General features: G+C 44.1%; 1 protein-coding gene across 1 annotated transcript in view; it reads right to left on the bottom strand.

Moving 5' to 3' along the window:
* The window catches only part of Bloc1s5 (biogenesis of lysosomal organelles complex 1 subunit 5), a 37252-nt gene that overhangs the window by 10766 nt on the left and 11224 nt on the right, over positions 1 to 15262 (bottom strand). Inside the window, exon 3 of the mRNA XM_028763208.1 lies at positions 7488 to 7617. Coding sequence (XP_028619041.1) covers positions 7488 to 7617 — 130 coding nt within the window. The remainder of the gene's footprint in view (positions 1 to 7487; positions 7618 to 15262) is intronic.

The raw sequence follows: 15262 nt of genomic DNA, 5'->3' as shown, positions 1-15262 counted from the left end.
AGTTCATCCTGGATGCTGCTGCAACAGTTACCTCTCCCGGGTCTGAACGTTCACCAAATCATTTCCATTTCTTAAGAACCAACATTCTGATGTAGGATGAGCATCCCCAAATTCAAAATGTTCTAAAATCTAAGACATCCTGAAAGCTGGTGTGACAGTACAAGTGGAAATTTCCACACCAGACCTCATGTGGTGGGTCTCAGGGAAGACTCTGGTCATAAAATATTACACAAAGCCACTTCCAGGCTGGTGTCAATCCCCGAGTTCCTCAGAACTTCCCATCACCAGCTGAACTTTACTTCTGCTCTGACAAAGGCAACTAGTCTGCAGGCTAACAGCCAGCCTTGCCATCTGTGACTGCTCTGCCTTCCTGCTGGTCCACTGGTTCCTGTCATGCCTGCAGGCGACATGCCTGGTCCTGCTCTTGCTGAGCTCCTCTTTCCTCAGCTCCCCATCATATAAGTACCACCTTCACATCTTAACACTTGTTCTGGGCACACTGACCTCCCGCTCTTTTCCCACTGTTCAAAATTCTGCTCCTAGAATACTTTTCTCCCAACTCTCCTGCAAGTTTCTGTCTGAGTGTCTTACTTATTTTACAAATGAGGAACTTAAAACAGGACCTCAGGATGGACATGATCATGAGAAAGCATAGCAAACATGCCTATTAAGAGAGTATTAGAACCATGTATCTGGGGAGACAGCTACACGAGTGTGAGGATCTAAGATTGGATTTCCAGCTGCTGTGTCTGCAAGCCCCATACTGAGGGCAGAGCCAGACTAGCCAAAACTCCAAGACCCAGGTTAAACACGAGACCCATAGCACAGCCTGGTTTACAGAGTGAGTCCCAGAACAGCCTAAGCCCCAGGGAAGATCCTGTCTCAACAGTAGCCCTTCACATACAGGCAGTGTTGAGTAATGGTGCGCTGAGGACCCTGTTCATTCTGCTGCCCTTACACAAAGCACTCACTCGCTCTTTCTGTCCTCTGATGAAGTGCTTTCAGTTACGAAATCCCCTCAGCAGAAGTATACAGGACCACCTTCTGTTACAGCCACTGAAGCTGGAAGCCATCTTTCTGTCTTCCAGCTTAGGGCTAACCCAACCAGGCCCATATCAGGGCAGGGACAGTGATTTCTCTTTCAGAAAACTGTGAAGCCTCCACCTCCCAAATGCAGCCAGCGGATCTCATTTTCAAAAGCTTTATTCTCGGCGACGCAAATGTTCCTAGACCACAGATGACATCTGAGGACTGAGGATTCGCTTCCCAATCATTTTTTTTTCCTTAACAAAAGTAGGAAAACAAAACAAGAGAGGAGTTGATTAGATCTGCCTTCTTCCTGTGGCAGCGAATATGACATCACCCTTCCTAAACATGGATCATTTCCTGTTTGTCTTTTTTCCTTCCTAGCCCTGTGAACCGATCTTAAAAAATCTGTTTTTATGTCCTCAAGTCATTTTCATTTTTGGATCTCCTTGAGTGCAATTTGAAAGGAAAGTTGAAGGACCATGTCACTTCTGCTGTCACCTGTCACAGCGCCCCTGTCCCAAGATTATAATTACATCAATCTCCCTTCTCCTTCCTCCTCCCAAAAGTGCCCATTGACCCCTTGTTGTTCTCTTTTAAATCCATAGCCTCTTTGTTCATTGTTACTCCAAGCATATATGTAGATACATGCATATTCCTGGATACAACCTGTGCAGTCTGTATGTTACTTGTACACATGTTTTCAGGGCTGAGCATTTGGTACTGAATGACGAATTGCTGTGCTCTTCTCTGGGAAGACTGTTTCTTCTCTGGGAAGACTGCACTCTCAGCAGTCCTTATTGCCTACAGTTCTTTGTTTAGGGTTGAGGCCTGTGGGCTTTTCCCAATCAACTTTGGCTTGTGTGTGGGTGTCATCGGTGTCCAGCTCATGTTTAGGCTATCATAGTGATGAGACTTCATATATATGTCTTCTGACATTACTAGGAGACACAGTCTCACAGCAAACACCCTGGGCCTCTGGCTCTTACAGTCTTTCTGCCCCTTCTTCAATGTCTGCTGGGCCTTGGGTTCCAGAGTGTTAAGTAGATGTATTCACTGGGATTGGGCTCTACAAATCTGTATTCTGACTGGCTGTGGTTTTCTGTGTAGTCTCTGTCTACTGTAAAAAGAAACTTCTTTGACGAGGCATGAAGACTACACTTATCTATGGGTTGTCACAGCCTTTAAAAACTTCCTTTGGACTCAGGTAATAAGTCTACACTTCTGATCCTCTACAGAACTGTCTCCATGCTTGGAAAGAATATCTATCTTCAGAATTTGACTCAGTGTGAAGTTATCCACACTTTAGCCACGTAGCCACAAAACAGGAAGGCTTTTCTTTTTTATGTCATTTTGTGTGTGTGTGCAGGCATAGGTGCTCCAACAGGCCGAAGGAAAAGCTTTGTATTTGGTTCTCATCCCACTGTGCAGGGCTAGGCCTCCACCTAGGTTGTCAGGCTCAGTAGCAAGGGCCTTTCCCCACTGAGCTTCTCTGAATGTACACAGTTTTCATTTCTAAGATCTATAAATAAATAGACCATCACCTGACCACTCTATTATAACAGTCCTGCCCTAAAGGTCTGAGAGACCACAAGCAGGCCCATGTAGTAGAGGCTTCCACTCACTCATATCACTTTGTGGCTACGTCCTTCAACAGGAAGCACTGTCTTCTGCTATCTGTCAGGGGACTGTATTGACTTGTGATAAACAACAGTAACTTATCAAGTGTTTCCACCTGAGTTGGGGTCTCAAGAAGCCAAAGTTGCCCTCACAGTCACTGTGTAGCCAAGGATGGCTTTAAACTCCCAATGCTCTTGCATCAGTCAGTTCCCGAGTGCTATGCAAATGGATCAATACATTTGCTACATAGGGCAATTTTTCCTAAAGATCATGGAAGGTGATGAACACCCTTGCATAGTTCCTATGCTGCATTTAGCTAACAATATCTTGATTTGCTTCACATAAAGCAGAAACAAATTCTACCATTCTGCCTATGTATAAGCTTCAACACCATATAGTAGCACTATCTCAGATTAGTATTAGAGCAGATGCTAGCTGTGCTCTCAGCCATTGAGTTCAAGCAGGTAATGAGAGAGCAGCAAGAAGGTGCAAGCACTGGCTGGGTGATATGCAGTGAGCATGTGTATCTCCGCTTTAGTAGGGAGAATGTTCAATATGCAGATAAGTATTTAGTGTGTCAGCTGCTGACGGATATGCAGGCTAAAACACAAGGTAGAGAGTACTGGAATGCCAAAAGGAAGGTTATAGGGAATGTCGAGGCGGCCAAGAAAGCTCTTGGTGATGTCTGAGCAGAGACTTGCAAGAACCTTGAGAGAAGAATGTTCTCGGGGGAGCAAGTGCAAAGGCCCTGCAGTGAGAGTGTGCTTGGTACATCAGAGAAAGAGTGTGGCCAGGACTTGGCAGGGAAAAGACAGTGGTAGTCAGAGTGGGGAGCAGTGCAGAGGTTCCAGAGAGAATTTGGGTTTTAATCTATATAAAATGAGGAGATTCTAAACACAGCAATGACAAAACTGACTTACATCCTACGTGGAAACTAGCCTACATGGAGGAAAGAGAAGCAGCGAAGATCAGCTACTAGAAGAACCCAGGAGAGGGACGACCGTGGTGTACACCAGGATGGAAGCCAGAGTGAAGCGGGCAGGTACTCCTGCTACACTCTCAAAGCTGGGCATGTCTGCAGTTTGCTGAGAACAGGCTGTTCTGAGATGCTCACAGACATCTAAGAGTGCAGGGCAGATGGACACAGACTCTGGGGTTGTCAAGGGTGGGAGGAGGGGAGTAGACCAGGCTGTAAATAAGTGTGACATTGACTAGTTAAAGCTGTGATTGATTCTATGAGGTCAGCAATAAAGTCAACATGAGGTGAGGGGAGAGCAGGAAGGGAGGCGGGAGAGAGGAGGGGAGAGAGGGACACAGTAAAGGGGAAGGCAGGTAAGCAGGGGAAGGGGAAAGGGAGGCAGGCCAGAGAGGAAGGAGGAGGGTGGTAAGTGGGGGACAAGGCTTCCAGCTAGGTGAGTGGTGACGTCAGCCCTGAGGGCAGAATGGAGTTGGGAACTGAAGTTTGGCCTCGCCATGTTATACATCTGTCCAACCCCTTAGTGGACTAGGATATAAGAGTTTGTCATTCTGGTGAGTGGTCTGTGTTGAATTTGCCGTCACAGAGTGGAATACATATGACACCTAACACTGTGATCATGAGCAACAGACACTGAGAAGGCACAGGGCATCCCAGTGATAAGTCAGCCTCAGAGCTCCAAGTGCACTCAGCAGCTAAGTGCACTTGCTAGTCTTACAGAGACCTGAGTTCAGTTCCCAGCATCAACAAAGTGGCTCACAGTCACCTTTAACTCCAGTTCTGATATTTTCTTCTAGTTCTGAAGGCTCCTACACACATGGTGGACACACATACATGCTGGTGGTACATGCACACACACACACAAAAAATAAATATTAAAAAAAATTAAAGTTAGCTGTAAGTCAGCTGTAAATAGGAGCTACTGAAGTAGACTGAAGTAAACTAAGAAGAAGAACCTGTGTTGGAGGAAGAAACCCAAAAGTGATGAACCAGAAGAAAAGGCAAGCTGTTCTTAGATGCACAGAAAGTGGCACCCTGAGATGCCAAAGATGCAACTCAGTTGGCAGAGTACTTGTCTAGCACACACAAGCCCTGGTTCCATCCCGACACTGAGGATGCCAGTACATGCTTTGAGTCCTAGCACTCAGGTGAAGTCAGGAAGATCAGAAGTTCAAGGTCATGCTTAGCTACCACAGTGAGTTCAAGTTCAGAGTGGGCTATATGAAATCTTTAAAAAATTGTTTACAGAGACATCCTGAAGTTAAACTTGAGTTTGAGAGTCAGAAAAGCTTGTGATCACAGGAGAACCACAATGTTAAATCACTATACATTTTAGTTTTCTCAACAATGAATTAGGAATGATAATGAATGCTTTTTTACTGTGTTAGGATAGTTGGCATTGCAGTCTGTAATCCCAGAAGTCAGGAGGCTAAGGAAGAAGGCTTACCATGAGTTTCAGCTAGCCTGGGCTACATACCTCAGTCCTATCTCAAAAACCAAACCAAATAAAACCAAAGGCAGGTGAGGATTCCAATGAGTGAAGCTTATGAGAATTAGTATTTAGTGATAGGTATGGTGAAACAAATCTGTAATCCTAGCACTCAGGAGCGTGGGCAAGATGATAAAGAATCCAAGGCCAGCCTGAACAAGTTCTAGTAAATAACTGAGACTCCAGATTACACCCTAACCAATTCACTCATAAAAAAAATTAGTTAGAGAAAACAGGCTGGAGAAGAAACTCTTAGAATTTTAAGACAGTTTAATTTGTAGAATAGCAACTAGAGGTAAGAAAAGAGAACAAAATATGAGACAACAAGCCAAGATATCTAGACTTAAAACAAAACAAAACAAAACAACAACAACAAAAAAATCAGAACAGAGGAAAGCAAGAGCACCCCATGGTCTCCTCCTTGGTTTAACAAGAGACCAAACATGACAATAAAACACAGATGAGATAGAAAATGAGATGCAAAGACCCAAACCCCCCCCAAAAAAAAACAAAACAAAAACAAAAAAACCCAAAGAACCAAAAAAACAAAAACAAAAACAAAAAACCCAAAAAACAAAAAAACCACATGAGCTCATCAGTGGCATCACAGGCAAACACAGCAGAAACAGAGGGGCTGTGAACAGGCACAGATGTCCACTGCTCAGCACTCTTCATGGTCTACTTAGTTCAGAAAATACTCCATGTTGAAGCTTGTTTACATGACTTTACACAAATGAAAGCAAACAAGCTAACACTGGCTTAAAATGTCAAGCTTAAAAAATGAAATCTGTTAGGGGTGACAGCTGGACCCAGGTTAATTTTTAAAAAGACCTCAGTTTGCTGGTACACCATTATTTCTATTAGAGCCATGGGCTTTAGCAAACTAGGCACAGGAAACCCTCATTCTGGAGCCTTCTGCAGCAGCTTCTCCTGCTGCTGGCAGAGAATAGCTCCCAAGGCCACTGCCAAGTTCCTCATGCCAACAATACGACCCAGCGCACTTCAGAGGCCAGAGCCCCATCACTAAATGTAATCCTTCCGTTCAAGGAAACATACTTTTGGTTCAGATTCTAAATTACTGGTAATACTTTCCAATGTCATTAGGAAGGCCTGATAGCAGACTAACTTCGTCTGAAGAGGAAATCAGCCAGAGAGCAGCCCATCGTTTTTCACTGTCTTACTCAATTGCTTTGGTGGTGTTCCCAGGGTCGAAGGGCTCTTCTCAGTTCCTGTAGAAGCATCCCACCTGATAATAATCGGGGGTTGCAGACAGGGCTCAGTTGGTAAAGTGCTTTCCATACAAGCATGAGGCACTGGGTTGTTCCTCAGCACTCACATAAGGATGCAAAGCACGGTAGTACACACCTAATTTCAGCACTGGGAAGGCAGACACTGTTGGGTCCTTGGGGCCCAATGGTGGCCAGCCAACCTGGCTTACTCTGAGAGCCTCAGGCCCCAGTGAGGAGAGACACTCTGGCTTTCATGTACACACATGTGCCTGTGACACACACACACACACACACACACACACACACACACACACACAGCCTAGAATGCTTGTCAGCTAAGGATGCACCACTGTGGACAAACAAGCACAGTACAAAAGCCTAATGCCAATTTTCATTTTTCCCCAGCCGCTCTCGCTTGTTTTACATGAAGAAATCAAATGTGATCTTAGGAGATTAGCCTTTTCAACCTCCTTCCAGTGTCAGAGTACATGTGACCCTACGGGACTCCACTGCTACCTACGGCCTCTTTCCTGCTTTTCTCTCAGGTTAGCCTAGTCTCTCCCTCACAGGCTGGCCTTGCCCCTCCCTCACAGGCTGGTTGCACCTAGCACTTCAGTTATCAGCAGTTATCCCTCTGTGGACAAGCTGCATCTTCTTAGTGCAGACATGTGAAGAGAAGCTTCGATGCTCTGACATCCTAATTTTAACATCACACTAACATCAACTTTTATTTATGTTCAAGTCTAACGTTAAAGAACACTAACAAATATTGTCAGCTACCTCTTCCCACTGAAATAGTCTCCTTAGTGAGAAAACTGATAAAATATAAACATTTACAAAGGGCACAATCCATTTGAAAGAGAAACTCATTTCCTGGTCATCACAGATTTTCTTATAGATAAAATTAAAAAATTTAAAGGTAAAAGGCAAGAATTTTCTCCCATCCTAGAGCTTGTCTTGTGCAATGCTTGTGCACACGGCTTACTTTGGATCCTGGAGCCAGGAGAGTGACCACACTGGACAGTGTGTCTGCAGCTGGCCTCCCCTGGTAAGCCCCAGCCAGGAGCCCTGCTCCCCTCCCCAGCAGCACTCAGAGAACAGGCCCGGGTGTGGGATGAGGTCAAGGCTGCAGAGCAGCAGGACTCACGTCTCTGCAGGGTCTCCCCCAGGCCGCCATGCATGCTTTCTCTGCACTGAGGAAGAATGCGCTCATTTGTTTCCTGGATCCTGTTCTTCAAATTCTCAAGAACGCGCAGTTCTCGAAGACCACGTCTTTCCTATTAAGAAAAATAAATGACTAGTATCTCAAGTCTTAGTAAAGACAGGCTGTAGTTCCAAGAGGACAGGCTTGTGAACATACACATCTTTTAATTCTCTGGCTGAAAAGGTCAAAACCTGGTAGCATTTTTATTATCAAACACTCCAAAAGCTACAGTAGGAATATTTTATAGCAGTGTTTGGAAACGGACAGGAGAAATACTACAGAGGCAGGAAAGGCACATACATGGCTTTATATCTCACTAGAATAAGCCCTGATGCTTCCGGTTTTATGTGCTACAGACTTTATGTCTGCCTTTTTCCTCTTCGAAATAACAATGTAATGGTCAATGTAATGACAGACAGATACCCTACCATGCAGAAAGACGAGCAGTGAACGCTACTATCCTTAGAAAGGCATGTGCTGGCCCGCAAGACTGGGACCTACCCAGGAAGCAGGTCTCTAACTGGTATAAATCTACATGTGAGATGGAAATGTAGTCCAGTAAGCCGAAGGTATTTGTACTAAGAATGTGAATAATGCCAGTGTCTGTGCAATCTTGACCCATGCTAGGCAGAGGTGTCTGTGCAACACGCTAGGATGCCACTGGCTCCTCTACTCAAGAGCTGAGTCGTTGATGGTTTGCAAGCACAGTCAGTTGTTGCTGTGGAGTCCCACTGTCTCAGGAGCACTCCTCTCTCATCATTTCCCTTGCTCACTGTGCTTGGAATCCTCTGCTGGAACACCACAGCCACACATATCCCCGTGCCAAGTCTTGTGAGTATCAACCAACCACTGAGCCTACATGGTCTCAGTGTCCACCACTTTCCCCATCCAGGCTGAGTGTGGGCTAGACTCAGTGACCTGCTTCTGAAGAAGAGCACTTCACTCCCCAGTGGAGGAAGAAGCTGCAAGAGCTCCCTCCATCAAGTGCTCCCTCCATCAAGTGCTCCCTCCAGCAAGCAATGCAGAGCACATGGCAGTGTAACCCTTGACAGCAGGAGCAGGATGTGATGTGACAAGGGGCTACTTCAATTCTGGGTTTTCTTTGCCGAAGCCAAACATCACGTGAATTCTGGGGTGGGGAGGCATTAGTACCTTAGACCCAGTCTGGTCTAGAAAGACAAGGAAAGACTGAGCAACTGCCACAGAAAAGCAGCAGCAGAGACATAATTAAACACAAGGTGGTTCCCTGGAGTAGATCCTGGAACATGAAAGACATCATCATGAAAAAAAACTGGTAAAATCCCAGCAAACTCTGGTGTTTTATTAGTAGCAATTTGCCAGTGTTGCTTCTTAGTTTTTATAATGTGGTAAAATAAGACATTAGGAATGAGAAAATAGGTTACAGATAAATGAAAACATGGTCATTATCTCTGAAAGTTTTCTATAAATCTAAAATTAACATAAAAATGTTAGTTAAAGAGGAAGGTTGCTAAGCTTGGTTATAAGAATATAACAAATTAGTTGTATTGATGAGGTTCTATGCAATCTTTAAGAAGTCACTGTGGCTAGTTTCAAATATTTTACATATTTTTCTATAGTGAAAAATTTAAAACTCGTGCAAAAGTCGAGAGACAGCATAATGCCTCTCACCATGAGTAAACCCTGGCAAAGCTCAAGTCATGCTGACCTGTTTCCTCCATGTACCACAGCTCCCCAGGGCACAGAGAAGCACAGCCAAGGGAGTATACCACATTACTGTAGACATTTCAGCACATGCCTTGGTAAGATAGACTCATCCTTAGAGGAAAAGATGCAGAGCTAGAGAAATAGCTCCATGGGTAAGAGCATTAGCTACTCTTCCAGAGGACTCAGGTTCAGTTTCCAACAACCACAAGGTGCTTCACAACCATCTGTAACTCCAGTTCCAGGGGATCCAGCATCCTCTAATCTCTGTGGGCACCTACCATGCACATGGTACACATACAAAAATGCAGGTGCACACACATTAAAATTAAATACCCTTAAAAACTAAAACTAAAAGTGAGTCTCTCTCCATCTCACTACACACACACACACACACACACACACACACACACACACCGGTAACAAATCTTTAATATCACTAAGTAAAGGTATGGTCACAATCCCTCAAATGCCCTATAAATGGTCTTACCCATGCTTATTTAAATCAAAAGAGAGTCATGCGCTGCAACTGGTCAATGTGCTTTCAATGTGCAGGTTTCTCCTCTATCACCATTTATTTCCCTTGGCAAGTCACTGAACCAGCAAGTGATTTGTTCTGCACAGTTCCCCACAGTCTGTTTTAATGAATGTCTCTCTGTGCTGTAATTCAGCATCCTCTGCTGTCTCTTCCCTTTCCGTAAGTCAGCAGTCAGAACTAACTGTACAATTAGTTTGGGGTTTGTCTAATTGTTTGTGTGAAGTCTCCAGAGGCGGATGTCCACTCTCAACAAGATGGGATGGTGTTTCATCTTTATGCATTAACAAGGATACTTCTGAAAGTGAAGACTGCCTTTCATTGGTGATTTGATTACTCTGAGCAATATTCATATGAGAAAAGCAAAAGAAAACACTCAACTCCCTTTCCTTATTTGCCAATGAGTTGGACTGGGCATGGTAGCACATGCCCGTGATCATAGCACTTGGGACATAGAGGCAGGAGGATTCAAAGGCATCCTCAGATGCAGTTCTAGGACAGCCTCGGCTAAGTGGGACACTATCTCAGTGGTATTAGGAGTAGCAGCAGTGGTAGTCAGCTCCCTGGCACCCAATGGCAGTAAAAGGCAATGGCACACATCCTGCAGGTTTAAACAGCCCTGAGTTTCTCAGTCACTGCACTCCACGGTACTCAGGCTTTCCACACTGAGCTCATGCAGTCAGTTCCCTGGTCCTTCTCCAACTGGCTGTGGTGGCTTCGGTGAGCTCTGGCTTTCTTGACCAGGCTCTTCAGTTTGCTGTGACCTTATGCCCACATTCTACCTGTACTTCTCTCTTGGCTTGGTACTGGCTCTCTAGGAGTTAAGAGACAAAATTTACAATAGGAAGGCTGCTCACAACTACAGGGTGGGCCACCATAATTAACCCTTAGGGGACAAGGCTGGAAATACTGGTGGTTTTTTGACATAGGGTTTATCTCTATTACCCAGGCTAGCTTAGAACTCAGTATGTATTACAGGTTGGACTTGAATTCCGGAATCTCTTATTTCTGCCTCCCAAGTGCTAGGTTTATGAGCTACAATGACTTAGGAAATTAAAATACAATGGCTTAGGAAATTATTCAGTTTTTATAGAAAGAGAAGTTACATTTTGGTTCATACTGACCAAATTCAAATTACCTTCATCTATTATGCTTCTTTCAGTTCTTAAATTACTTGGTTCCTTTTTCTTTGGCTTAAATAAAAATATTAATATGATTACTAAAAACTAAAATGTTTTTAAAAGGATTTTATAAGAATGTCTGAGTAAGCCAGGCAGTGGTGGTGCACGCCTTTAATCCCAGCACTTGGGAGGCAGAGGCAGGCGGATTTCTGAGTTCGAGGCCAGCCTGGTCTACAGTGTGAGTTCCAGGCCAGCCAGGGCTATACAGAGAAACCCTGTCTCAAAAAACAAAAACAAAAACAAAAAACAAAAACAAAAAACAAAAACAAACAAACAAACAAACAAGAATGTCTGAGTAACCCTATCACCATTCAGAAATACAGGTGGATTTCTTCATACGTGATTTGATTTTCCGGACTACTCTTTGAAATTTAGTATTGTTTCAAATTATATAAAATATCTACATGGCTTCAAAATTTTATCTGTAAGACAACATGTATCTAGAAGTCTATCTTCCCTCCCTATTCTGGTTTATTCTCTCCTGTTAAGTGTGTTTTTAAATATATTTAGCCAGTGGCTTAAGTATAAGGACACATATGTCTGGATGCACAGGTATGTCTATGCACACGTGTTTATGACACACACAGACACACACACACAAAGCTAACTGTATACAAATAGTTTTAAATTTGTTTTTAAACAGAATGGGATATGGAGATGTTTCTTTTATTATTCACGAGTAAGAGTCATAAGCACAGTGCTGGAGAGATATCTCAGTGGTTAAGAGAGCTTGCTGTTCTTCCAGAGGATACTAGTTCAGTTGCCAGCACCCACATTGGGTAGCTCACAGACCCTTGTAATTACAGCTTCTGGGCACTGGATGTCCTCTTCTGGCCTCTGCAGGAACTGTACTCATTTGTCCAGACATACGTACACATAAAAATAAAATCCTTACCAAAATTCAAAAGCACACGTGAAATATATATAGCTCTCTGTGTGGTCTACTTGTCCCCTTTTCTGGTACTTTCTGAATGGTTCAGATGCTTTCAGAAGCATTATGAAGGGGTCAACCCCTGATAAACCCACAGAAGACTGAAAACATAATAGGTGAAAATGTATTTAACCCCTAACTCATCAAATATTCTATCTTAGTGACACAATACACACAGTTTGTGTCTTGAAATGATCTTGCAGCTGACCTGGAGCTACAGCTTCCCCTCCTACATCCATGGCAAGGAGAACTGGGCCTCAGATCACTAGATTGACATAAGATTCAATTCAAAATATTCCTAAGATGCTTAGTACTGAATGGGCACCGCTCCTACACATATTCAAAAGCAAACAACCCTAAGCTGGAAACTATATATTCATAAAATGTATGTGTGTTTGTAAGTATACACATGCCAGAATAGTATACTGGAGTATACTCCCTGACTGGAGCTATGGATGGTTGTGGGGCACATGATGTGGGTGCTAGGAATTGAACTCAGATTCTGTGGAAGAGCAGTATGTGCTCTCAACCACTGAGTCATCTCTCTAGCCCAGGAAACTACATTTTAAAGCTCACAGTTTGTTTCTCATGGCTGATAATGCTAGTACTTTGCATAACACCCCGTGAGGGAAAGGGTCAGTGTTTATTTGTTCCTAACACTCGGCATATCAGTGTTAGGTGACAATCTTGATTTTTACTGTAGTTTGTCCTTTTCCCTCAGGATGGGACTTGCAAGTATGTCCTCTCATTTCAGGTACTGCTCATGAGGCAATCACAGAGGGAGGACAGCCTCCATTCTACAGGCCTCTCATCTCCCTCCACATTCTATCACTCACTTTCTGCCCCAACACCGCACTACCCCTGGTTCTCTCCTCCTCAACCTCCTTTTTGTTTGTTGAAATAAGGTCTTCTGTAGCCCTGGCTTCAAACTCCCTGTGCAGCTGAAGCTGGCCTTAAACACAGACCCCCTGCTTCCACCTTCTGAGTTGAGATCACAAGTCTGCACTGCCACATCCGCCTATATTGCTTAGTATTAATTCTATGACTAAAGAGGTAAAAAAAATTATTATGGACAGCCAGCCAGAGCTATGCAGAGAAACCTTTTCTCTAAAAACAAACAAACAAATAACAACAACAACAATAAATAGTCAGCTGTGGTGCACTTGGGAGGAAGATCTCTAAGTTCAAGGGCAACCTGTTCTACAGAGCGAGTTCCAGGACAGCCAGGGGTACACAGAGAAACCCTGTCTCCAAAAATCAAAAACAAAACCAAAAAACAACAACAAAAAACACCAACCAACCGAAAACAAAAAAAAGACAAAAACAAAACAAACAAACAAAAACTCAAAAACCAAAGTGTGCACACGCACACACGAACACCTACACACACACACACACACACACACACACACACACACAAATTTTCATTTATTTATTGGTAGGGCAACACACATGCCATGGTGTGTGTGTGTGTGTGTGTGTGTGTGCATATGTGTGTGTGTGTAGTCCAGAGGACAACTTGAGTGGGCCAGGATACTCCTTCCACCATGTGGGTTCCAGGGATCAAACTCTGGTCATCAGACTTGACAACAAGCACCTTTATCCATCACCACAGCTCTCGCCCCAACAAGCAAGTTAGCGCTGATAGGAACGAGTCTGTCTAACTCTGACATGTGTTCTGATGTGCAATGGCCCTGAGGAAAAGCACATCTGAATCCCATTCCTGGGGCCCTGCAGAACCTTAAGCATGTGTCTGTCATCTCTACAGCAAGGTGCAGATGGGCCAGATATAAAGCCACTGACATGACACAGACAAATCTGCCAACAGTTGGACTTTCCTCCCTTTACAAAGGGCCTATTCATTTAGCCTGGGTGCCCAGAGGAGTTTTTTCCCCAAGGTGTTTTTTTTCTTTCAGAAATGGTCTCAAGCATCGGGTACTCTAGGTTAATCTTCTCAGAAAATAGCACATACTTCACTATGAGTCCACTAGCAATTTCAGGAAAGGTTTTCTGAATTCTCTTTTGTTCTTCTTGGTACCTTGACTTTTTCTCAGGCTTGCTGTCACAGCCTTGGGTCATCTGGACTCACCATCAGCATCCTTCCTCTCCAGGCCCTCTCTTGTCAATGTTAAATCTTCTCAGTCCTTATTTTAGGACGATATATTTTGACTATATATTCCTGGGCTCTTTATTTAATTCTCACCTCAAAAATAATGTTAACATTTTATTTTTCTTAGGCAGCATGGTAGTAGACGCCTTTAATCCCAGCACTTGGGATGCAGAGGCAGATGAACTCTGAGTTTGAGGCCAGCCTTCTGGACAGTTTTCCCGATTCTGACTTACACCTTTCCTACAACTTTCCTCTTTCCTGTCTTCAGCTCTAAGGCTTCTCCTGTGTGGTGCCACTTCTCTCTGTGGTGTCACTCTGTGGAGGTGGAGCCTGTGATGTCATCTGCTGGGCTTTGCTGTTCTCCAAATGGCCTATCAGGATTTCCAAATAGGCCTGGTGGGAATTTTGAGGGGCTTGGAGAGTCTGCATGAGCACACTGGCCTTCCCAAGTCCCTGCTGCTCCCCCACCTCTGGCATCTCTGATGTCAGGGAAGCCTTTAGGCATGGATGGCTTGGCCACTTGCTATTCTGAGGCTATCTCACCACTTGGCCTTATTTTTGTTGTTGCTTGTATTTGCTGGCTGAGTTTTGCTGCATATTCCTAGAGATAAAATGTGACAAAGAAAAAACTAAGCTGTTAAAACCTATGCCATTAATGCTCCTTCTTCGAGATGGCATTGGAACTAGGAAGAGACAAGTTTAAGAGAAATATTTCAGCCCTTGTAGTGAATTCATTTATTATCAGGCAGAGGGATATTCTGCCAATGAGAAACAAAATAAAAGAGCAACGCTCTGCAGCTCCAGCCAGGGGAGGGCTCTCCTCAGTCCAGAGGTTTGGGCAGTAATAGGATCCCTTGAGATACAGTCAAACAACTGACACCAATCACTCTGTAGCAAGGAGATTTTTGTTATTTTTCGGTTTCTTTCTGGGTTGGTTCTCTCTCTCTCTCTCTCCCTCTCTCTCTTTCTCTCCCTCTCTCTCTCTCTCTCTTTCTCTCTGCCTCTGTCTGCCTCTGTCTGTCTGTCTGTCTGTCTGTCTGTCTCCCCCCACCCCCTTTCTTGTTTTTTAAGACAAGGCCTCGCCGGGCAGTGGTGGCGCATGCCTTTAATCCCAGCACTCGGGAGGCAGAGGCAGGTGGGCAGGTGGATTTCTGAGTTCGAGGCCAGCCTGGTCTACAGAGTGAGTTCCAGGACAGCCAGGGCTACACAGAGAAACCTTGTCTCAAAAACATAAAAAAAAAGAAAAAAAAAAAAAAAAAAAAAAAAAAAAAAAAAAAA

The sequence above is a fragment of the Grammomys surdaster genome, unplaced genomic scaffold (assembly GCF_004785775.1).
Source record: "Grammomys surdaster isolate TR1022 unplaced genomic scaffold, NIH_TR_1.0 137, whole genome shotgun sequence".
Lineage (NCBI taxonomy): Eukaryota > Metazoa > Chordata > Mammalia > Rodentia > Muridae > Grammomys > Grammomys surdaster.
The sequence above is the reverse complement of the archived record's forward strand: the minus strand, read 5'-3'. Positions and strand labels throughout refer to the sequence as shown.